The 24,184-nt window shown below is 41.4% G+C and overlaps 3 protein-coding genes across 8 annotated transcripts; 2 read left to right on the plus strand and 1 right to left on the minus strand.

Annotated features, from left to right (window-relative positions):
* Positions 1-4,250: 4,250 nt before the first annotated feature.
* Positions 4,251-10,134, plus strand: LOC116318910 (midnolin-like). Of its 2 annotated transcripts, none has more exons than XM_031738091.2 (7): positions 4,251-4,710; positions 4,860-4,947; positions 5,038-5,100; positions 7,577-8,119; positions 8,301-8,376; positions 8,540-8,773; positions 9,560-10,134. In XM_031738091.2, the coding sequence occupies exons 1-7, from the start codon at positions 4,481-4,483 to the stop codon at positions 9,739-9,741; spliced, it is 1,416 nt and encodes a 471-aa protein (XP_031593951.2). In that variant the 5' UTR covers positions 4,251-4,480; the 3' UTR covers positions 9,742-10,134. The 2 variants fall into 2 exon arrangements, with proteins under 2 accessions (XP_031593951.2, XP_031593942.2); XM_031738082.2 differs by having other exon boundaries at positions 4,252-4,710; positions 8,271-8,376.
* A 2,259-nt stretch (positions 10,135-12,393) lies between these two features.
* cirbpa (cold inducible RNA binding protein a) lies at positions 12,394-16,950 on the plus strand. Of its 5 annotated transcripts, XR_005609045.1 has the most exons (8): positions 12,394-12,550; positions 13,292-13,402; positions 13,508-13,614; positions 13,712-13,844; positions 13,930-14,062; positions 14,142-14,206; positions 16,574-16,665; positions 16,764-16,950. XR_005609045.1 is itself a non-coding variant. In XM_031738045.2 (7 exons), the coding sequence occupies exons 2-7, from the start codon at positions 13,303-13,305 to the stop codon at positions 14,727-14,729; spliced, it is 552 nt and encodes a 183-aa protein (XP_031593905.1). In that variant the 5' UTR covers positions 12,394-12,550; positions 13,292-13,302; the 3' UTR covers positions 14,730-15,635. The 5 variants fall into 5 exon arrangements, 4 of the variants coding, with proteins under 4 accessions (XP_031593905.1, XP_031593913.1, XP_039458060.1 ...); XM_031738045.2 differs by lacking the exons at positions 16,574-16,665; positions 16,764-16,950 and adding an exon at positions 14,716-15,635; XM_031738053.2 differs by lacking the exons at positions 16,574-16,665; positions 16,764-16,950 and adding an exon at positions 15,329-15,635.
* A 1,124-nt stretch (positions 16,951-18,074) lies between these two features.
* ndufa13 (NADH:ubiquinone oxidoreductase subunit A13) lies at positions 18,075-23,059 on the minus strand. The gene is made up of 5 exons (XM_031737749.2): positions 22,903-23,059; positions 19,876-19,954; positions 19,706-19,777; positions 19,171-19,240; positions 18,075-18,319 (listed from the first exon to the last, which is right to left on the minus strand). Exons 1-5 carry the CDS (start codon positions 22,994-22,996, stop codon positions 18,200-18,202), a joined length of 435 nt encoding a protein of 144 aa, XP_031593609.1. The 5' UTR covers positions 22,997-23,059; the 3' UTR covers positions 18,075-18,199.
* Positions 23,060-24,184: the final 1,125 nt, after the last annotated feature.

Consider the following 24,184-nt stretch of genomic DNA (forward strand, 5'->3'; position numbering starts at 1 on the left):
AATGGTATCTACTGAGAGGGGAAGGGAGGGAGGGAGGAGGGGGGCAGTGATTATCGGAGCCATATATATATCGATGCAGATATTTATATAAGTCACTGAAATATGCCCAAGTTTCCCTTTTTGCAGTGTTTGAGTCTGTGTCCTATAGCAGGAGCAGACGGATCTCCTTAAAACGTTTTTTTGTAATCTCATGTTTGGCCACGTGGTGGCAGCGTTGCACTGCTGTTTTTTCAATGTTTTGTTTGACTTAATTCATTTTAATTTGTTTTGTTTGTTTCTGTTTGGGTTTTGTTGTTGTTGTTTTGGGGGGTTTGTTTTGTTTTTGTTTTTTTGGTTTGCAGAAATAAAAACTGGAAGATCTGCTTGCAGGTTTTATCCAGATGGTCCAGGGAAAAAAACAGCTAAATAAAGCTTCACTAATTCAATAGAGTTAGTCCATCTAAAATTATTTGCCAGTGAAAGCTGCTGCACATTTGGATTCTAGTGAGGATGCTTTTCTGCAGAAAGAATTTCTCTGCCCTCCTTTTCATGTTGCTCTTAATCTGTGATGTTTATTGTTTGGGTGCATTTTGCTAAATATGGCTAAGTTAACCCACCTCCGTAAGAGTGCTTGCAAATGCTTTAAATCCTTCTGCTAGTTTAAGGTTTTGTTGTTTACATGACACTTATTTTTATTGTTGTGTTTGTCTCTGTTTTCGCATCATACAGGCTACAAACTGCGTATTGCATCTGCACCCACAATGGAATCCACAGTTTGCAGCTCTAACCTCTGCAGTGTGCACTCCTGCATGATGTTTTGCACAAACAGAAAATGCCTCAGCACCAAAATGAATAGACGTGTAATCTGTGCCTCTATGAAAACAGGAAACAGGGGGGCACTTAGACATCCGAAGAGCTATTTTTGGGTTGTTGTTGGGTTTGTTTCACCCGCCTCTCCGAAAACTTTAGAGAACTGGCTCAAAGCTGAGCGACAAAAATAACCACACGTGACAAGTGATTTAATTCAACTTGGGAAATCAGTTCAGGGTGACTGAAATCACCAAAATGTATTTATTCAGTGGAGGTACGCATTAATGTGTTGGGCACAGGAAACTGTGACGATGTCCTCTGCCACTGGTGACTAAGCTGCTACGGTCTTAAACATGTTCTCTCTTTTGCTCCAGGTCACTTTTTTGGAATATATTAATCGCCTCAATCCCTTTTTCCATTAACAAGAACCTAATTACTCAAAAAGCCAGAGAGAGCTCTTCCCTTGAAATGTAAATACACTTTTCATTATATACAATGAGGCACAGTGGATAAGGCCAGATAACCCTAATTATATGGAGAGACTTATCATGGGCATGAATTATGAGTTTTTCTTATTAAAATAAGAAAAATGTATAACTTTCTCTGCTGGATATGAGAGTATCCTGATAAATAAAGAATAAGACAGCAGACATTTTAAAGCAGTTCCACAGTTGGAACAGCATCTAAAATTATTGCACAAAAGAGGAAATTCTACTTTTTTTTTTTAGATGTTTTCCACATATCAAAGCTGTTAAAGTATTACTCAGAGGACGTGACAGATCTCAGAGGAAATGGCACATGTGGAGTGCTATCTTTGTAACATGGTGATTGTTTTGGATAATAATTAATGAACTGTATTAAAGTTGCACAAGTAGGGAAGAAAACTGAATATAGCAAAGTGGCTCAGTGCCAGATCTGTAACACTGGCCTTTGAGTAAAATGTGTTAGACAACTTTGGATTTTATAGCTTTTTTAGTTCTATCTCTAATCTGTATTACGTCTCATTTCAAAGGTTACACTGTCACCATTTACACATGATCACAGTACACTGGAACTGACTTGCCTCTCAGTAAGCGTGGGTGTGCTTAAAGGAAACTAAGGCATATGTTAATAAATGCTTTGGAAAGGTGGAGCTACAAATCAACAAAGACTCAATGGTTTTAAACCAGGTCTGCTCAGTGGATGGTGTTTTATGATTCTGCTTGTCACTTTTGTTCTTGTAGTTTTAATAGTTATTTCTTAGCATCTTAATCGGCTGAACTCCTTGATCTTATTTTGCTGTGTCATAAAACGGCAACAACATATAAATGAAACAAACAGTAGTGCCCTCTTTCTTTATTGCGTTCTTATTAGTGGCGTCTAAAAGCTACATTCCATCTAGATTTTCTCAGCTGATTGGTGAGGTCTTTGTTAAAATATTACAGATAAAATTCTTCATATAGGACTGTTTTATCAAAAAAAATAAATAAAAAAAACAATTCCAGGAACTACAAGGGGTAAAACAGCCTGCCAGGGAACTGAAACATCTGGGAAATGATGCCAGGAGAGGCTGTGTTGGGGTGGGAGGAATGAGAAAGAGAGGATGGACGCAGTGTGTGTGCGTGTGTGTGTGCGCTTGTGTGTGTGTGTGTGTGTGTGTTCCTGGAGGGCTGACGTCAGAGCTGCGTCTGTGCATGCTCCGAAGAGCAGGACATCCTGTGGAATTGTTTTCTGTGAGGCCTGAAGAATGTAAAGCAGCGGCCTCTCTCATCTCACTCCTCTCAGCAAAGTGCTGGAGCGAACGGAGAGATAAACGAGGAAGAAAAAGAGAAGGAGGAGGAGAACACAATCTCCAAAGGGAGGTCAGATCCTTCATGAAAATATCACTGGAACATGAAGTTCAGGGAGTTATTTAAAGGAGAAAAGATCAGGGAGAGGTCAGCATGGGATTCCTTCTAAATTCCAGTGAAGTCAGCAGCGGTTAAAAAACTGGTTTTCCTGTGCATAAACTTCTCGTATCAGTCATATAAGGCACAGAGAGAGCTCGGTAACTGCTGAAACAGCTATGCAAAGGAAACCAGAGGAGAACAGCAAGGGATGCTGAGGTTTTTCAGGCAGAAAAGACATGATGAAACAAGCTCTGCATGTCTGCGTTTGGGAGAGAGGTGAGTGAGGGTGTGAGGTGATGCAGGTCATGTGGAACTGCAGTGACGCAGGCTGTAAAACGGGGGTGCTGTGGGTATGGCTATTTTTAGCCACCGTGAGGAGACACATATGAGCTCCATTTCTCTTCACTCCTCGGCCTCATACGTCACTTTACTCCAAGCCAGTCCACTCGGCTGTGCATCACATGACAGGTGCAGCCTCAAATACTCCTCCTGACCAGACCAGACATGAGACCCGAATATTAAACAGGTCGGGTATTCTCTGTGAGGGCCCCATCCCACTGACTGAACTGTGAAATTCTACATCATTGTTAAATGCATGATGCTAGGGAACACCATGTGCTGATGGCAGGTGGAGAAACAGAAAAATAAATGGCTGATTATCCCTGTATGATGTATGTTCTTAACCTAAGATCAGATTCTTGGAGGCTCTTACTCTATAGTCTGACATACCTCAGGAGGTAGAGCAGGTCATCCACTAATTGAAAGGTTGGTGGTTTGATCCCTGACTGCTCCAGACTATGTGCCAAAGTATCCCTACGCAACATACCGAACCCAAGTAGATCTCTGATGTGCTCATCAGACTATAGATGTGTGAAATGAATGTCAGATAGAAAACACTTCGGTGTAGAAAAAGTCCCTGTATGAATGGGTGAATGAGGCATGTTGTATAAAATGTCTCGAGTGCTTCTGCAGAGTAGAAAAGCACTACGTAAGAACCAGTCTGCTTACCATTTCTCTCAAAGCTTTCTATTCTCAGAAAAATATATATTTTTAAAACTTTAGAAAAGTTGTTAGGGATACTTTTGATTATGCTCATGTTTTAATCAGCTAAGAGTTTCATTAAAGTTCACAGCTTTTCATGAATCCACATGTTTGACTCCACTGCATGTCCGTGAGGATTTTCTGTGCCTTTCATGCTGTAGGAGCTTCCAGCTCATTAAAGGTTTTGCATAAAAATAGGCGACGCTGCTTTCATGCCAAGGAGTGGGTGTTTAACATAATAATGTCACCTCCTTAGAGGGATGCAGTGTCATCGCGGGGGGTCAAAACTAACCCCCCTGCCGGTACAGAAGCATCTCTGGTATAATCTTTTAATAACGTGAATAATCCCCAGAGTTTAAATCTTAGGAATTACTACAGTCGGATGTTTTTTTGTGATTCTGTACAAAATGTGCAGTGCGGATTGCATCATTTATGAATGGCGAGTTGGGTGAAAAAAAGCAGGGTGGAGCCACGTGAAGCAGAGCTCCTTCAGATTGGGCAGTACAGCCTTCGTAGTCTTGTGTCCCTCTCCGATTGGTTGTGATGCGAAGTGGGCGGGGCTCGGCCTGCCAGGGGTCGGGGTGTATTTTCACGCTGGAGGAGTGGAGCTGCGCTTGTCAGAGACAGAAAGAGGAACTGGTGTGAAGTCTGCGGCTTGTCGTGGTTTCAGGGATGCTTCACATCGAGGAGCAGTGACGACCTGAGCACAGGAGCCCCGCAGCGCCTCGCTTCAGGTGATCCCAACGGCCAGAGCCCGAATTCAAAGCAGCCAGTGTTCGTGAATGGAGCAGCAGCAGCGGGGTCTCTGTAGCGTCACCGCCTTCCAGTGTGCAAGCCGCGGGGCCGGGGTCTCCAGCGGCCAGCCCTCCATGCGTCTGTGCATCACCTCCACGGCCGGCAGCCCGGTGGAGCTGACCGTCCCCCGGGGGGAGACCGTGGAGGCCCTGAAAGCGCGCATCTCCCAGAAACTCAGACTGCACACGGACAGGATCGTACTCCTGCATAAAGACAGGTGAGTTGTTGCTTTACCCTGCATCCTGTGCACTTCCGGGAGTTTAGGTAAAGCAATTACGTTTAATCCGCGTATTTTATGCGTATGTGGGTTGTTGTTGTTTTTTGCTGGTTTGACCCATTAAAGCTGATTTATGTATTATGAATTAGGCACCTGACTGCAGGGACGCTCCTGGACCAGGGTGTAACAGATGGCAGCAAACTGACCCTGGTCCCAGTCATTGAAGCTGGTTTACTGGTACGTAAACTAATGCACATCTTAGCCTGGCTGCTCTGTAACTTTGCCGCACACATGTAATCACACTGTTTACTATATTGTGCTGCACAGTGCTCGACTGCCAGGGCTGAAAGGACTGTGATGGATGTGTTGGAAAGTTTAACAGAAGTCCAGGTGAGCATTTTAATTCTCTGTCTCACTGTATGCTTTAAGTAAACACTAGAAACTACAGTTTGCATGTAATAATATTGCTATTGTATTATTTCATGCACTCATTTCGTTAAATACAGCCTATTAGTTCTCAGTTGAACTCCATCTTGCCTTCCGACCTGCCTTTATTCTTCATGGCAGGAAACTCAGAGACTTTGGTTTATATTAACATGATAGCACCACACAGATACATCCATGAACTGAATCTCCTGTGCCACCACATCCTAAAGGTGGTCTACTGGATTGTAATCAGGTGCCTGTGGAGGCCATTAGAGAGCAGTTCAAAAAACCAGAATGAGATAATTTAAGCTTTGATGTGTTATCCTGCTGGAAGCAGCCATCAGAACGTGCTACACTGGTAGTTATAAAGGGATTGACGTGGTCAGCAACAATACTCAGGGTTTTAAGGGTGCTAATAAGGGTTTGCCCCTCACACCATTGCATCACCAGCAGCCTGAACTATTGATACAAAGCAGGATGGATCCATGTTTTCCTGTAGTTTGCACCTAATTCCTTCTCTAACAGCTGAAATCGAGGCAACGTTTCTCCATTCTTCTGTTGTCCAGTCTTGGTGAGCCCGTGAGATCTGTAGCCTCAGTTTCCTGTTTTTAGCTGACAGGAGAGCCACCCAGTGTGGTTTTCTGTTACCATAGCCCATCTACTTCAAGGTTCGACGTGTTGTGCTTTCAGAGCCTATCTTCTGCATACCTTGGTTGTAACAAGTGGTTATTTGAGTTCCTGTTGCCTTCCTATCAGCTTGACGCAGTAAACAAGTCTTTTTTTGCTTTTCCTTTCTTCCGCACTGATGCTCGTCTTGACCATGCCTACATGCCTAAATGTGTTAAGTCGCTGTTGAGTGATTGTCTGATTACATACTTGCATTAACAAGTCACAGACAGGTGTGCCTAACAAAGTGGGTGGTGGGTGTACAGTCTGTGGTAGAAACCAGTTGAATGCATGAATGAGGCGGAGAAATAATTTTCCCTTTTAGGAATTCAAACTGTGCGCTAGTGTATTTTTTTCCAGTTCATATTTAAGTTAAGTCAGATTTAAGTGATGCTGTTTAAGATACATTACTCACCCTATTAAAAAATCAATCAATCAATAAATACTCGTCTAAAGACCAAGTTTGGATGTGCATAGTTTTGGTTAGACACACGTCATTCAGTCGTTACAGCTGCAAGAGAAAAGGTTTGTGGACTCTGTAATTATCAGGATCTCCGTCTTACTTTTACTTTTTATTTCATTATTACTGTACTCGTAAAAAGAGGTCTGACCTGTACACACATAGAGTCCTAATAATAGCACAAAAACAACTGCACTTTTCTTGTCTGTACTGAACACAAGCAGCAAACATTCACAGACAGTCAGGGTGGAGAAATGTAATCATATCTGTCCATTTTTTTTGCAATATTAGAGTTTGGGAAAGAAGGGGTGGGGGTGAGACTTCAGGGGGAGGAATGCTGGAGCAGTCACCTGTTCCTCTTTCTACCCCCCAGTCCCTTCTTTACTTCCCTTTTTTTTTTTTTTATGTCTTTCTCATCACACCTCTGTTTCTCATACTTACTGTCTTTTCTCACAATATGCTGATATCTTTGTCCATCTGTTCTTTCTCTTCCTTCTTGTTCATGACATGTTGCTTCTTCTCTTTCTCTTTATTTATCATTTTCTCTTCCTCTTTCTCCTTTTGAACTTTCTTTTCCATCTTTTCCGGATCCTCTGCGTTGCAGCAGTATATTTTACATTCTAGTAAACTTTGAGCCACTTCCAACAAGCCTTTAATATGAAGTTTTAAAAAAATAAATAACTTTAGACAGCATATCTGGCCTTCATCTTGCACCCGTCCACCTCTTCAGATAATTTCTCACGCTTCTCTTTTTCCACATCCTGCGCTGTCCTGCTCTATATATCATCTTTGTGAGACAAGAGTTCACTTACTTTTCCCAGCCTGTGCTGTGAGTGATTGTTCAATAAAGATATATATTTTTATGTATCCTTTATTTAACCAGGTTAGGCCCACTGAGGTCAAAGATCCATTTTACAAGGGAGACTTTGCAACATAGATGCATAAAAACAAACATCGGATTCAATTAATGACATTAAAACATACATAGGTGAGGTAACCTTCATAATTTTTGTAGTTACCAAAGGCAATAATCCACACAGACACACACACTACACAGACTTTAAAGCTTTAATAAAAGTGTGGTGAAGCAAAGCGGCAAATTTACTATTTAAATTTATATCTCTGTGTAGGAGATTCCTCTGTAATCGGAGGTTACGTCATTGAAGCCATTCAAATTGACCCACATGAGAAATTCATGGGAAATATCAATGATAGGTTTTCTTTGTTATCAGTGTATTGTGGTTTCAGATAACTGTGCTGTAAAGTCATACCAGCAGGAGAAGAAGAGTGAAACTTTCCTGTCTGTCCCTGCAGATTAATGACTTCCTGTCTGGGCGCTCACCTCTGAACATTAACCTTGGAATCGGTGCCCACGTGATGTGTGTGGAGCTCCAGCTCTCGGCGCAGGACGTGAAGGAGCTGCAGCTGGACTCAAAGGCTCGCGGCAGCAGCGCGCAGATGGCCAGCAGCACGAACCATCCTCACTCTGCCTCGGCGTGGACCTCCACCACTGGACCTGCTACCTCATCAGCTTCACAGGCCTCATCTGCAACTCCATTCTCTGTTGACTCTTTATCCTCGTTTCAGTTTAACACTCAGGGACCCAGAACTTCACTGAACTCACAAAACCCTTCGGTTCCATCCAGTAGCATTCCTGCCACAAACTGCTGTAATCCCTCTTCTCTGCTTAATTCCCACTCTGAGCACGGATCTCCGCACACTCCTTCTCCTCCTTTGCCCTGTGGTTCTCCGCATCCAGGCTCTCCTCTGCGAGCAACTGCACCGGTCTGTTCAGCCGGTCTCATCAGCTCCAGCCCAGCACCCCTGAGCCCCACAGCAGCCTCGACCTTCACAGAGGTTAGCCACACACACTCTAACACAGAAGTCAGTGCCATCTAGTTAACGTGTAACCAAATTTTCACAATAGTCTTTTTGAATTTAAATTAGTGAGAAAAGAATATTTTATTACTCAGACTTATTCCTTAAGGTGGATATTTGTCCCTTACAGAGTAATGCTAATGCTTCATCCACTGCACAGCTGCCCAATCCTCCAGGAGCTGTCATAGAGAGTTTCGTGAGACACTCACCTGGCATCTTCTCTGGGACTTTCTCTGGTACGTCTGCTCTGGAGACTGCTCAGCAGTTTTTGTTTGGTCTGATTAACATAAACCAGTGATGTTTCCTAGTGTTCCAACATCTAATGAACTTTCTCTTTTGAATAGCTTTTTTTAGGATAAGGAGAGAAAAAAGTAATAATAACTCCTTTATTCCTCTCAGGCACCCTGGCCCCTTGCAGTCAGAGCGGTTTCAGTCATCCTCGACGTGGTGTCGCCATTATTCTCCAGATCCTCAACGACCTCCTCAAAGCCGCCTACCACCACCAGGGGGCTCCAGTTCCTCTTCCTCTACACCGCTGTCCTGCTCCAGGCGCTGAAGTCAGCCCGCTGCTCACAGCAGAAGAGCCCAGACCACCAGCGATGCAGAGGACAGAGGCCCTCTGCGGAGCTCCAGGTCAGCTCAAGCGAATATTATTTTGGAAACTTGGAGAGCATGTCATCATAACGTGCATGTAAATGCATGCAAATCCTGGGATAGTGTGCATTTTAGAAATCAGGACAGGGAAATGAAAACAAAAACAATAAAAAAGAGACTGTTTGAGGCCCCCAGAGAATAAAACACGCTCGTGTTTCCTCCCAGCTGAAATAAAACGAGTTTCTCTGCTGTGTCATATTTAGTCACGCAGCACTTGTGCAGCAGTTACACAGGCCTTTGTCAGTATAAAGACTATTACAGTCTTTACAGGCAGTGTTAATGACAGCTCATCCACGAGTGTTTACGCTTCTTTATTAGGCTCCGATTGTCTCGTGCTGACGGGGTTTCCTGTGGATTTCTATGTTTGGATTAGAGCTGAAAATATGAGGAAATCAAGCAGAACAATTGCTTCACAGCTTGTCTGTCAATCGCTTCTACGTAGTTAACTTTGAGGGTTTTGACAGGTGGAAGAACAAGACGAAGCATTTGACAGCTGCAGCTTTAGAAAATTCGACTGGTCGTATTTTTACTGCGTCAGAGAAACAAACTGATTCTGGGTCGGAGCTTCGGGAGGTCGTCTTGACCACGTCTGTATGTTATTGGCTGATTGGATATTTGCATTAATGAGCAGACATACAAATTAAGCCTGAGAAAGTGGCTTTTGAGTGTATTTCTTATGCAGTAATTAATGGCAGAGCACACCATAAACACCCATGGAGACCTTAGTTTTCTGTGCCTGATCGATTTCTTTCTTCTTCTCTGTAGGTGACATAGGCCACGAGGGTCCCGTCATACACTCGTCCACAGAGGAGAATCAAACACTGCACTGTAAGCTAGAGCACCTCCAGCTCCTGATGCACGAGAGGCGTCTACGCAGGAGGGCTCGCAAGACCTCGCACATCTCACAAAGCTCTCATCCGTACCAGAAGCGCCACCATCACCCCTAGTCTCTGAATGTAAAAAGACCCGCTCACTATGATAGATACCAGAGCTGACCTTGCCGTACAGGGCTATAAAAAAATGAGCCTTTGTTAGTATTTTTCTACTATCTGAAACTATACGTCTAAATGTTGTGGCTTTCTCTGTGTGATGTGTAATCTGAGTCTGTCCTTCAGTGACGGCAGCTGCGGCTGTTGCAGTATGTAGCACGTGTCACATAGATTTCCCTGTTGGTGTTTTACTCTATGTACTCTGATGCCTTAATTGTACATGTTTTGAATGTAAGACTGTGTTTCGTTCCATGCAAGCAATGTTTCTTGAAAATATCTTATTTATGAAATACAAAGAAGCAAAAAAATATGCAAATAATAAAGGGAAACAATAAAAAATCTGAAAGCGTTTATGAATGGAGCCTTTTCTTTTTACATGAAGAATATAATGTTGTCTTTGTCGTTTTGTAGATGAAAATGTCTCAGCCTTATTTTACTGAACATCCTTTCTGTTTGTTTGTCACAGCTAATCTTTTATCTATGATCAGGAGATATATGTGGTGAAGATGAATGATCTATTTCAATATTAAATGCTTAGATCCTTTCAAATACTATGTGCTCAATCATCCATAAGGCTAGGAACACCTGCAGTCAGCACATTGAATGGATGAGTGGTGAAATGTTTCTCCCACTGAAAAAACAGAGTCTGGATCAACAGAAGCAGCTTTCTAGGTTACTCTGTAACCTCTGTGCTTTGTTGCTTTTCATTATTAAGAGCCATATGAGTTTCAGAGAGGTGTTGCCATCTCTCTTAGTGGAGCAGAGGTTTCAAGAAAATCTAAGTGGTGCAGTAAAGCTGAGCGTTACGATCTAAGATATAATGAAATGTTGGTTCTCCTCGACAGTAAAAGCACAGGAAGTAGAAGCACTGATGTGCAGCCAACCAGCATTCTTTACACTTCTTCCATGACAACAGCTGAACACTTCAGATTGTTTCGGTGGGCCTTTAAAGACAAGCAAAGGGTCTAAAACGTGATGCTTGAGATACCAGAATTTGCATGCCTACCCTTAAGTTTCATCATGGAATCCTGGCACATCTTGTCGAACCTCTGGAACATTATTAATGCTGATCAGTTTGGCCTTGTACCTGACACCATCCCTTGCTTGAGATACCAGAATTTGCATGTATAACTATGTGTATTATTAATGCTATGACTCTTTAGAGGCACTCCAATGAGTACTCTGTGAAAAATGCCATAAACTAAAGCATTCGCCTCCCTGTAGCCAGCGTCTGAAGCTGAGCTCACAGGATGCAAATCACAGCGGCACAACATGAAACTGTTCGGGATGAGCTGAAACATCTGTGCCTGCTTTCGCTGCTGACGTGCAGACAAACACGAAGCCTTGCTCAGGTGTAGCCTGTGTGATCTGCAAGCTGAGAGCAGAAACAGGCGAGTGGAAGCTCTCTCGTTCGGCTATCAAACGACGATCAGCACACAGCTGGGTACTGCAGCACGAATGCTGGCGTTGTTTTCGGTGCAGCTCTGTTGATTGTGATCACTGAGTGTGCAGCTGCAGCAGCACGCCCAGCGCCACAGATCAGACAGCACAACGGCTGCTCGTCCTGAATCCTAAAGACCGCCTGTGCTGCAGATTCGGCGCTGCAGGCACAGTCGGCCATGATAGTGTAGCCTACACACTGCTGCCTGCCCGGATGAATTCGTTTTGGCGGTATCAATCCGATCATTTACAAGAAAGAGGATGAAACCCTTTCCCTGCACGCTGATCTATTCCTTTAAGCGCTGCAAGGACGCTGCAGATGACAGCTATGGGTTTTTGAGCCTCCTACACAGTCGTTCTTTTCTCTCTCTTTGCCTCCCCCACACACACCATTAAAACACACTGCATCGCTTAGACGTCCATGTGCAGATAAATCTTCCTCCCACACAGACAAACAGGACTTCGGCCCCACACACCTTACCGCCATCGTGACTCACGCAAACAAAGCACTAGAGGCTTGCAAAATAAACACAGTTGAATCATTTTCTCCGTTAACTACATATGAAAGCGACTTGCAGTTATGACTGGCATTCATCTGATTACACTCATTGTTTGTGTAATTGTGCTAGCACGCTGTTATTTTATTGTACTTGAAAACAAAGCATCTCTGGATTAATTATTAATCTGGTTTCTGTTTAAGACACAAATATACGCATACTTTCAGTTTAATGTCTTTGAAGGCCACTGGTAAGAGCACATTTTTAAATTTATATTTTTGGTTGCAAAGTCAAATCAGATACAAATTATTATTCAAATCAGAGTACGTTATTCTGTGCTGCTGGGGAAACTACTTGGAGATGAAAAGGCCCAGAAGTGACTGATGGGTTCAAGGTGAGGGTTGAGATTGCATCAGGGATCGGCTCTGAGGACCTCGTTTTTTGCGGGGAATACTGAGATACCAGGCAGGAGGACAGAGCAGCTTCGTGAAAGAGGAAATGCAGATAGGTTGTGTAATGGTGGAGAATGCTAAAGATAAGGTGAGGCGGAGGCAAATAATCCGTTGTGGCGACCCCTAAAGGCATCAGCCGAAAACGAAGAGGAATTAAAGACATCTAAATGCGGCCCAACCTAACAGCACTATGCTGCGTCACCCTAAACAAAAGATGGCGCTGTTTGCGGCTGTTCTAACGGTCTGCCGCCCAAACAGCAGTAGAAGAAGAAGTGAGTGCGCATTGCAGTGAAAAGCGGATCGCGCTCGTTCTTCCCCCTCATTCGACCTACATCGCAGCTCCCAGCAACTTCCCTTAAATCTCCGTGAGAGACAAAGGTAAATGCTTTTTCTTTGTTAGGTGTTGTTTCTACACGGTGCAGGTTGTGAAATATAATCTTATTCATGTGCATCTGTCTTTGTAAAGTATGAAAAGCATTTTTTTTTATCCAAGTTGACCTTTTCTATTAATTGAAAAAAAATTAGCATACGTTTTGTCGCTTTTTTTATTTGATCGTATTAGAATTGGGGGTTTTTTCGATGTTAAAATGGTAAATCGTTTCAATTTGCAGAAATATGTTAATATATTGTGTTTTTTCTGTATTAATTGGGGCAGTTATATAAGCTGAAAAATAAGGCAGTTGGCCGCCCCTCGAGCTGGCGCAAAGTAGGTCATTGAAACAAAAGCGTGTAGCGTGGTGCTACAAAATGGCGCTGGAAGAAAAACCGCCAGCTAATCCGCTAACGAAACTGCGTCACGTTTTCAGGCCCAAGGCCTAGTCTGACTCATTTTTGAGTTTTAGCAACGATTATCGGTCAAATATGATGTAGTTTTATGATAAATTCAGATTTAATGCTCTGTTAAACGTCGGGAGGTATGTAGGTCATAACTGCGCAAGCAATGATCGCCATTTTATGAAACTGCTCCGGTGACCTACTTTCTCATTGCGGCTGTTTAGCGATCGTGTGTGTCGACGGGTTTTCGACGATCAAGGTCCCTTTCTTAGTTTTAAGGACTTTATGAGAGACTTTTTTTTTTTTTATTGCCTTTATTTATTTATTTTATTTTATTTTTTGTAGCTATAACAAAAATGTCGGACGAGGGAAAATTATTCATCGGAGGTCTGAGCTTCGAGACCAACGAGGACTCCCTGGCTGCGGCCTTCGGCAAATACGGAACCATCGAAAAGGGTAATTAAAACTCTTTATTCCTCTTGAGTGTATATAGATTAAAATGACTTTAGACATCAGTATTTTACGAAATATGTGGCCTAATCGGAATTTCTCTCTGATTAGTGGACGTGATCAGAGACAAAGAAACCGGAAGATCTCGCGGGTTTGGCTTCGTGAAATACGACAATGCAGAGGACGCTAAAGACGCGCTGGACGCCATGAATGGAAAGGTAGAAATCATGCTGCTTCATTTATAATCGAATTTTAATTTTTTTAAAATAATTTTGATTTTATTTATACGTTCTTACATTTCCTGTTGTATTGCAGACGCTGGATGGACGTGCTATTCGGGTGGATGAAGCTGGAAAGGGAGGGCGCTCCAGAGGAGGTTTTGGCTCTGGCCCACGAGGAGGCAGATTTAGCGGCTCCAGAGGGAGAGGTGGGCGTGGTTATTCCCGAGGTGCGACGTGGGAATATTTTTAAAAAGTTGAAATCAAAGGTTTATTCTAACTATATCGAAATTAAAACTGATTTGACTTTAATAGGTGGATATGGTGGAGACAGAGGGTATGGAGACAGGAGTTATGGTGACAGAAGCTTTGGTGGTGGAGACAGGAGCTTTGGTGGCAGTGGATACAGGAGTGGAGGATATTCCTCAGGCGGCTACAGGGAAAACAGGTAAATAATCAGAGCTTAAGTTTGTTTGAATGCAATTTGTTTCGAATGAGTTCTAAATGAAAGTTTCTTGTTTGTATAGGGGGCAGGGTGGATATGGTGAGCGTTCAGGATCTGGATCCTACCGCGATGGATACGACAGCTATGGTAAGCATCAATAATATGTATTTCAGGTATTTGGGTGCATTTATGTTGGGGCTGTCTGTACAAAATCTAAAGGAACATTGAAAGCACATCTCAGTAACTTGGCATAGACAAACTCTGCGCAGCACCCCTCTAGTTTTTGAATACCTGCTTTAAGTGGCAGGTTGAGATGCTGTACACTCATCAACACTGTAAATTGAGATTTCACAGCCCCAACATGTGAAGCCTATCACCATGTATGCCCCTCAGTTTTGTGCCCAACTTGATGCCTCTTTCCAAACGGTTGCCAGATTTCTTTTGTGCCCCTCTCTGACAAAGAGGCTGGAAACCATTAGAACCACTTAAAGCAAACCCCGAATGTCACGTGTTCTCAAATTGCGAGGAAGGCAAGGACCCCGTTATGCAAAAAGAGGGAGGGTTGTTAGACATGCGGGTTGAAAGGGGAATATTTGTAAAACTCCAGTGTTCGAACTTGCAGTGTCTTTACCTCTGTGCCCACTTCTTATCCTCAGCTACACATGAGTAAACATCTCCCTGATTCAAGATCTTCACTTGGCTGGCTGTTTTTCAAAGATGCGCTCCTCAAGAAAAATGTCCACGTGTTTGCTGACCTTAGTTCTGTAGTTTTGTTGTAATAGTTCAGCATCTTTAAAAAGAAGAAAAATGTAGCAATGGGTTCTGGTCATTCCTTACAAAACCTGTTACAAATTACAGTTCAAGAATCTTAACCATGCTTAATTGGACTCATTTCTCAAAGATCGTGCAACAAAAGGCATCTGTAATCTGATACTGTAAAGTCCCATTTTGGGGATCAAAACAGTTCTCAACATGGCTTTTCATTGAACAGCCACTACCATTGCTCTAAACTTTGTCCAGCACTTGAAGTGCTTCCTGATTTGATTCCTTTTCTTATATATTGCAATATCTGGGGCTTGTTTGTGTTCCTTATTTTCCCCCTCAGTCTCTGACTGACCTACCCTCCTGCCAGGTTTTAAACTGAGAGGAAAGATATATGCTCATAAACAGACTTTTGGGAGACTTGATGCTAAATTCAAATTAATATTAAACAAGAAGAAAAAAAACCTTAGTTTAACTGAGGCTCCTGTTTGTTCAATTTCCCAAAAGAGTGAATTCCTTTCAGACTGGTGAACTACACATCCGAAGTGGCCGGCTGTTCATGAAGTTGCAAATTGCAGCATGCTACAGTCTGTCCAAGGTATCTTCTGTGCTCTGCTCAACATCTGCATTTTTAATGTGCTGTAAAATGGACTAATCTTGTTTAAAGTGATCGAGAAATGTAACTTTGTTTCCCTAAAGCTATATATATCTCAAACCGGGAACAGTTTTGTACTTTTTGTTCTTTGTATGATCAACTTTTTTTTTTTTGTCAGTTTGGCTTCATGGAGCCTATTAAACAAATTGTGGAAAATGATCATGATTGTTGCCTCTTAAAACAACCGCATGGGGACTAAAGCTGAGCGCTGTAGGCTCAATTTAATGTAATGCTGCCTGAGAACTAAATCATCTGCTTGATGCAATCAGATGGTGCCCATCTCTGGACTGAAATCAACAATTTGGCAGGCTAGTCAAAGTTCTCCAAGCTGGGAGGGGAGGGAAAGCTGTTGTTGGGTTTCTGTAAAGGTCAACAATAGTTTAAGGGGGGAGAAAAGCACAGCTAAGTCAAGTGAATCCTGTACATGTTAAACGATCCATGAGCCGAATGTTGTACCTACTAAGTGTGCTGATCAAACAAAGTGGCATATGGGGAAGTTGGTGCCTGGTCATGTTCATGCTTCATTACGTTCAAGAGAGGTCAAGAGCTCCTTCAATATCCTACAAGTCCTTGGAGAGTGAAGTGTTGCGCCTACCAACAAGTGCTCCTCAGAGATGAAAGCTGCTCTTGCCTAGTCAAATGTGAAGAAAGTAGGCCAGTGCACGTGAGGTAAAAATCTCCTTTTGCTTTGCTCACATCCTTGAAACTAAGTTCTCATTGTTGCCATGAATACCTTCAAGTTAGCCGCTGTTTAGTCCTCTGCTTCAGATGTCTCCTACAAACATCACAAGTCCACTTACCTGATTCTAAAGTCCATTGGGAGGTGGGGTTTCTGTCCGGGATATTAGTGCTCCACCTCGAGTCCACCAAAAAATGCATTGGTCCTTAAGTCGGGTAGTTTTGTGCTCAGTCCACTTTGTTCACTAGTCCACAAATTTGCTCCTGTAATGTCCACAAGCCCCAATTCATGTGTAAGGTGTCTAGACTGCATTCACTTTTCCTTTGTACCTTTATAAGTGGTGAGTCATTAATACTGCATGCAGTTTGACTTAAAGCATCAGTTGGCAGGTTTAATCCATTCATTTCTCCTCCTCTAGACTGAAAACTGACTGGATGCTTCAGTGGATCTCGTCACAGCTGAAGTAGCTGGATTTTTAGGCTGCAAGATCTCACGCACTTGTTGTATCAGGTAAGTTGTAAAGCACATGTTGTTACGCAAAGCTTTTTTTGTTTTGTTTTGGGCTCAAAACTGAAATTGTCAAGCTAAATAACACTTCTTTGTTCCAGGTCCAATGAGCAGTGGGGTGACTGTCAACATGAAGGAACCTTCCAAATTCCTGAGAAGCACGTTTCCTGATGTTACAGTAAATGTCGCAAACTGGGAAAACTGCATTACAGAGCTGCAGTTGATAGACAAGAAACCTATGTAGTTTTGTTTTGGATCGAAACCAGAATAAAATCTGAAACAAAAGACCTTGCTGCTGTTTTTCATCCTTTGTAAACACATGCCTGAGGTATTGCTTACTTTGAAACTCACATTGGCTTTTTATTAAGAGAAATGCCAGAATGGTTGAAAAGTAGGAGGGAAAGGAATGTAGTTGGGGAAACATTGTGTCCTTAAGTTTAATTGTCATCTTAAGGAAGAAGATGTACAAGGGCCAGAGACATTCCTGTCTAAGCCTGTAGGAGTAGGAAGGTAATGGCTCACTGGTACAATTATGTAAATAAGTGTAACATACTAATTACCCAGCTCCTCCTCTTTACAGTACTCTGGTGTATGTAAGCCAATTTTAATTAATTAATATGACCTCACTCTTGTCAAGCTATTGTTTAGACACACTGATGCTACCAAGCTATTACTTGGTAGAGGTAATAACTAATACTTGGTCTTTGTAAGATTTGAAGGATTACATCATTAGAAGTTAACATTTTTAATGTGATATGAAGTTGAAATATGATCAATGCATCAGACGTGGGAAAAGTATAAGATGCAAATCTTTTGACTTCTGACTCGTACGTGGCAAATGCAGCCAACAGGTTTGTTTACTATGCAAATAACATGAAGGCTTCTGGTTTGTCTTGTAAATTAGGACAAACAAGTTTAACAGGATGCACCGCTGTACTTTTTCTGCGGGTGTTTCATTATGAAGATGAGTTGGGGAATAATGGCTTCATCTAAAAAGGTAATCAGACAACTTTGTCTTCAGAGTAATTTGATCTGTGAAATAAAAGCTACCTGAATCTACTGTGTGCACTGACCTCCACACTGTGGTTCACCAAACTCATCTTCCTGTACTCAGCACACGTGTGGTGTTACATTTTACAAAGGCAGAACTTCAGACTAGTAGATTTTGTGCTTGAGCACTGAGTTATATGTAATAAAATACAAAACAATATTCATATTTAACTATAAATTTAAATAAATATCAAGCATTTGGATGTTACAGCTGGTTGAGGTGTGTTAAGTAATGTGCTAGTTCATGTAGGAAAAAAAACCAGTAAACTTCATGAAATAAAGTACACTACATGGCTGTAAAAGGCAGTGGAGTAAAAGTATGACCATAAATATCTGAAACAGTACTGACACAGAAGCAAAGATCAGGTACAGAAAAACATACTTTAATTTGGAACATTTACAAGCTGAAGTGAACAACCACACAGGTCCAGGTGGTACCGCCTGTGGAAGGTGGAGGAGCTCGGGATGCTGGTGGTCTCGGTGGTGCTCACACGTACCACAGGAAGCCGAAACGCTTGTGCAAAAGCTCTTCGCGGGGCCTGAGGTTGAACAGCTCCTCTGACAGAGGGGTGACCCAGCGGTCTGTGTGAAAGACGTTCTGGCCAACCTGCACGGGTTAAAGAGATACACAGCATCAACACAGGAACGCTGAAGTTCACCAACATCTGGGGCTGATCAATGTGACAGACCTGAACTAAAATATATATTTTTTGTTATCCTGTTTACTGAGTTTTATGTATTTTTTCTTTGCATTTTTACACAAAAAATACTTAGAATTTTGCAGTTTCCTTTGTTTATTTTTTACTTTCAGCTACAGTAGTACGGGGTTGTTTAAATTGTGTCTCAGGTTAACGTTTGCATCTCAGCAGGCTCGCAGCAGGTAAGGCAGGTGGGAAATCTAGATAAGTGTTATGCTTACACAACAAAGCTGAAAATAATAGTCGGTCAGTGTGTTTAAGAGGAGAAGTCAATTGTTGGACTGTATGAACATACCTCGGCTAATATTTGTACAAAATGCAATAGTTTATAGTAGTTTGCTATAAGAGAGACCATTTGAAGGTTTTAAAATGTATATTGCATAAATCTTTTTGTACAAAGGAATTTTCTTACATTTTGGGGGCAAAATATTAAATGTTTTAAATTAAATGTAACATGTACAAAGGGTGCTGATAGCAGTAAGAGTAAATTACATTTATTCACTTCTTCACACATGAAAAGCCCTATTAATTTTTTTTTATCCCATTGTGTTCAGTCCCATCCCCAAATTTGGTGTAACAAATTATATATTTATGACATTTTAAAGTATGATTCTTCTTTGGTCTCTGAACTGTTTTAAAAATGAAAACATCAAGTATATTAAAAACTAATGAAAAGACCTATTAAATAATGTTGGACAGGTCATGAAAAATTCTTCTCTATAATTATATCATAAAGATGCTTTTTTTTTTTTTAACTTACCTTCCAACCTGGAACATCCTTCATGATGATTGCCTCCTCTTCCAAGTTTTCCCTCAGCATCCGTAAGGTTCTAGCACAGAGACAACATTCAGCTCTGCATTAAACAGCTGACCTGTGTTTGCAAGCTTAGGCAGTATAAAAGATGGACATAGTTCATGTGTCTGAAAAGGTCAATGGCCTTCAATCTGCATTCTTTCTAATGGACAGCAGGGGGCGACTCCTGTGCTTGAAAAAAACCAAAGGATTCCCAAATTCCTCTGAGACCTCTAAACACTTTCCTGATGTGTTTAGGGACTCAGTTTGTAGTTTGTGTTTGTACTAAACAAACCATTGAGGCCATTTTGTAAATTAAAGTCAATCTGGGAGTCAGAAAAGAGAAACACCTCAGTTTGAGGCTTCATAACAGAAAGTTACAGACCAACATTTAGGTGATCTAAACGTTGGTTAGCTGGCTAACTATTATATACAGTCTATTGTTGTAAACACCACTGAAAAAAAAAAATCATAGTAAGCATGCACAAAAGTGCTCTGTCACCTTCGGTCATGCTCTGCCTGCAGCAGAGGCATCAGAGCTATCCTGGCTTCCAGCTCCTCAATCTGCAGTCGCCTGCAACACACAAACACACACACACAGTTTGAGACTGAGCAGTGCACACAGGTGTGACAGTAAGCAAAACCACATCACAATTCCTTGACATTTCTTACCTCCTCTCTCTGTTCCACTTGAATAGCCTCCAGTACCCAAAGACCATGATGCCGATGCCAATGCCGAACATACTATATCCTGCAGGTTAAAGAATGAATGAAGTAACAGAACATTATTGAGTATTAATGCACATTTTTAACATCTTTAAGTAGCTTAAGTAAGTTTACATATGTATTAAAACATTTACTATATTAATAGCTGCACAGGCTTATGCTGTTCTAAGGTATTATACAGGTGAACTCATTGAAATATCCATCAGAGAATTTGCTTTTTAACAACATCAGACCCTGTTGGAGCAGCTGACATTCACATACGGTGTCACCTGCGTTCGGCCACAACTTTGGGAATAAATTCCCATCATTCATCATTACATGTCGAAGATGTGGAAAACCTGAGTACTCTTCATTTTAAAGCAGTTTCACTGTGATATAAAGTCATCAGACTGCTACTGCTGACTGATGCCTCTTTGAGACTCAGGTCTTTCTCGTTACTGTCAATTAAGTGGTGCTAAAACTCAGTGTCCTGTACTGCTCTACAAAGCCTTATAATCTTACCATAAAATGGGCATTACCACATACTTTTTGGTATAGGGAGGAAAAATGTGTGCAAATTTCACATACTGACTTAATGAGGTTCCATTAAAACACTTTTCCTGTTTTTTCAGATTAACTCATTATTCACATGACGAAACTAATCCAGGTGCTGGAGTAACAAACAGGAAATAAACTTAATTTACCACTTAACCTTAATATGAATAGCATTCTTACTGCAACCACTATCTAGTCATGGACTTTAACACAGTGTTTATATGCATTTTTACACTTTTTACACCTTATATTTTTAGTTACCAGCCAAAAGCCAAGCAAGTAAGGTTTTACAACTCAAAGGCAGGTGGGACAGTTTAGATAAAAGCATCTAAATGTCACAGTTTCTGTAGCTGCTGCTCTCTGAAACTCTTTGCAGTGCTATTCAGTTGCATTGTATTCTGCTGTGTAGTCTTGTTGGCATAAAGTCTCTTTTTGGGTTCACATTAAAATAACTTATTCGTAGTCATCTTAATTTGAAATCGTCTATATAACGTTACTGTCACTAACTTGCACTCAGTCCGCAACCTGATTACTGTGACAGTTTCTGAGGCAGCAGAGAGTTTTGTACCAATTATTGTGTCCCAACATAAAGAGCTGTGCAATAGTTTTGAGGCACACCTGATCTCTTTATATTTTCTTCCAAGCCTTTCTTGTAATTTGCAAAGTAGTCTGACCATTCTAGTCTGATCATTCTCCAGGCTTTCTGAAGGTCTATCAAAGTTTTTCTTTGGACATGACTGCTTTTTCCACTCATTTTCAGTCCTTGTACCTGACCATTGTCAAGGGAATGTTTCTTGTGTTTGTTAAGCCACTTAACACTGGCTTTTGAATAAATCAAAACACAAAAAAATGCACTTAACTCAAGGGATGCAACAGTGCTGTGTCTGCACATAACAGACAACTTACCAAAGAACACATTTTAAATTGTATCTTTATGCATTTTGTTACTAGCATCCTTTAACAAAAACCAATTTTTCATTTCTATTCTTTTACTTGAATGTACAAGAAACTCCCAAAGACAACACTGTTTGATAAACATCAAATATTTTTGCACCAACAAGCTAATTCCCAAAGAGCTGAAAGCTTGGCATATTGTAGAATGATGTGCAGTGTGCCCTAAAAAAATGCAGGAAACTTGATAAGTGGAGGACAACAGAGATGCCAAGTCTAAAAAAAAAATATTTACAGCTCATGAACCACATCTGAAAGTCACGCCTGTAAGAAATCAAAGACCTGATGCAGGATCTGAGAGATCGATCTGACCCTTCGACTAATCCATCTACTGTTTACTGAAGCCTAATCAGAAATTGAGTCAGCAGACATTTTTAATACAGGTTAACAGAGGCATAAACGTTAGGTCTCAATGGTTGGCTGTCAAGAAGCCATTCCTAATGAAAGGAAACCGGGAGGAAAGGCTCAGGTATGTCAGATTACCCAAGAACTGGACTGATCATCAGTGGTAACATCTCTTGTGGAGTGATAAATCCAGATTTGAAATTTTAGCTTCAAATCAAGTCAACGTGTAGAGAAGAGACCATGAAAGAGGTACATTAGAGTGTCTACAGCCATATGTAAAACACGATATAGGTTCTGTCATGTTTTGGAGCTGCATTTCAGCCAGTGGTAAGGACCTTGTGAACACAGTAAAGAAGTGTGGTTGGATTCTGATCCATCGTGCAACACGATCTGGTATTTTAGTATGTGTTGTAAAAGCATGCCTGTATATAAAAACACAGCAGTGGAACACTATCAGCCATGGACTGGCCTCCCCAAAGCTCAGACCTCAACATTACTGAAGCAGTGTGGGATCATGTTGACTGAGAACAGAACAAAAGGGGACAGAAGCATCCAAAGAAGAGCTTTGAATGCCCTTCAAGAAGTCTGGAGAAATATTCCTGAATACCATTTCAAACTACGCTGTCCTAGGAGATCATCTTAATCAATTAACTCAAAATTAGCATTAGTTTGACTTTTCAAGGCGCAGACAATCAAGTAGTTGATTTAAATTAGTTGTTTTTAAGACTTTAACACTGTTAACCAAGCAGCAAACGATAGAACAGCTGGAATAGTTTCGTCAAATAAAACATAACCCTCCGTTTAACAGCAGGCATTATCACGTTGAACTGAACCTGCAAATTAAACGACTCCCTGTGTTAGCTAGTTAGCATGTCGTTCTGAACCTGTCAATAACAATTCACATTAAAATGTTGCTCTGCTGCAAAAACACTTGTACAGCTGTTGTCGTGCTGCTAATGAAGATGTTCCTTTTAATGACAAGGATAAATGTAAGACCCCGCATACACATTTTATCCTAGCTTGGATCTTTGTATTTATGCTAACGGGTTAGCATAACCAGCAAATATCACATAAACTATCCAAAATTCAACAACTTCTGAATGAATCTAAATGTCTGGCTACGTGAGCGTGTGGCGTATGTACCCGAAAGTCCTCGTTTCGGTAGATTCCTCTTATAATCAAAGGGAGCATAGCCTCCCGGAGGAGGCATGTCCTGCTTCACCTTGGACCCCGCCATCTTCCTCCAACCTCCTCCAAAACACGCCAGTGACGTCCCTGAAGACACTCTTCTTCTCTGGTAGAAAAAAACTGTAGCAGCGCTCCAGCGCCCCCACATGTTCGGACATATTATATTATATTATATTATATTATATTATATTATATTATATTATATTATATTATATTATATTATATTATATTATATTATATTATATTATATTGAATGTATCCAACTGTAATGTTAATTTATATTTTATAAAATGTTACATACCCTCAGGACAAAGGGACTAAAGACCTGAGTAACACTCTGGGCAACTTTGGGCTGACTCAGCATGTAACAGAGGCCACACATAATAGAGGACACACTCTTGACCTACTGATCTCCAAGGGCCTGAGCATTTCAAACGTTACTGTGTCTGATGTGGGCCTGTCTGATCATTACTGTGTTTTCTTTGAAAGTAAAATCTCAGCCCACACAAATATATCAACAGCAGTGATCACAAAACGGTGTATAACTGAACACAGTAGTGAGATCTTTAACCAGGTCTTCCCATTAACACCTGACCTGTCCAGAGGTTCAGTCAATGAGCTCGTCAATAGCTTCATAGCTAAAATGTTAAATGTAATGGACACTATTGCTCCCATTAAGGTGAAGGTTATCTCTGGAAGGAAAAAGTCTCCATGGAGAAACTCCACACTGGTGAAAAATGAAAAAAGAGAGTGTAGGAAAGCTGAGCGCAGATGGAGAAAAACAAACCTCCAGGTATCATTCTATAAAGAGAAACTTCACAATTATAACTTACAACTGAGGAGTGCAAGGAGGTCCTACTTCTCTGACATCATCACCAAAAACAGTCATAACGCTCGGGTCTTATTTTCTACAGTTGACAGGCTAACAAACCCTCCTGTGTCAGTGGCAGCTGAACTTCATTCGACCATGGCCTGCAATGACTTTGCCAAATTCTTCACAGAAAAAATCCAAAAGATTAGACAAGCAATTGGTACATCAACAGCAGATCCAGGAAATGTACTGTGTCCACCGAAAAACTGTTTAAACACCATCAAACAGTTTCACCCTATTAACAGCAAAGACCTGGAGGACATCTTAGGTCAACTGAACTCCTCCTCTTGCTGTTTAGATGTCCTGCCAACAAGTTTTTCAAAAAGGTCACAAAGACTTTGGAGTCAGACCTGTTACAGATCGTCA

The sequence above is a fragment of the Oreochromis aureus genome, linkage group 18, assembly GCF_013358895.1.
Source record: "Oreochromis aureus strain Israel breed Guangdong linkage group 18, ZZ_aureus, whole genome shotgun sequence".
In the NCBI taxonomy this organism is placed as follows: Eukaryota; Metazoa; Chordata; class Actinopteri; order Cichliformes; family Cichlidae; genus Oreochromis; species Oreochromis aureus.

Coding starts and splice junctions, on each gene's coding strand:
- LOC116318910 (XM_031738082.2), top strand. CDS start 4,481: ATGGAGCAGCAGCAGCGGGGTCTCTGTAGCGTCACCGCCTTCCAGTGT. Junction 4,948..5,037: donor TCATTGAAGCTGGTTTACTG/GTACGTAAACTA, acceptor TGTGCTGCACAG/TGCTCGACTGCCAGGGCTGA. Junction 8,774..9,559: donor GGCCCTCTGCGGAGCTCCAG/GTCAGCTCAAGC, acceptor TCTTCTCTGTAG/GTGACATAGGCCACGAGGGT.
- cirbpa (XM_031738045.2), top strand. CDS start 13,303: ATGTCGGACGAGGGAAAATTATTCATCGGAGGTCTGAGCTTCGAGACC. Junction 13,403..13,507: donor ATACGGAACCATCGAAAAGG/GTAATTAAAACT, acceptor CTCTCTGATTAG/TGGACGTGATCAGAGACAAA. Junction 13,615..13,711: donor TGGACGCCATGAATGGAAAG/GTAGAAATCATG, acceptor GTTGTATTGCAG/ACGCTGGATGGACGTGCTAT.
- ndufa13 (XM_031737749.2), bottom strand. CDS start 22,996: ATGGCGGGGTCCAAGGTGAAGCAGGACATGCCTCCTCCGGGAGGCTAT. Junction 19,955..22,902: donor ACCGAAACGAGGACTTTCGG/GTACATACGCCA, acceptor TTTAACCTGCAG/GATATAGTATGTTCGGCATT. Junction 19,241..19,705: donor CAGGCAGAGCATGACCGAAG/GTGACAGAGCAC, acceptor TCTCTGTGCTAG/AACCTTACGGATGCTGAGGG.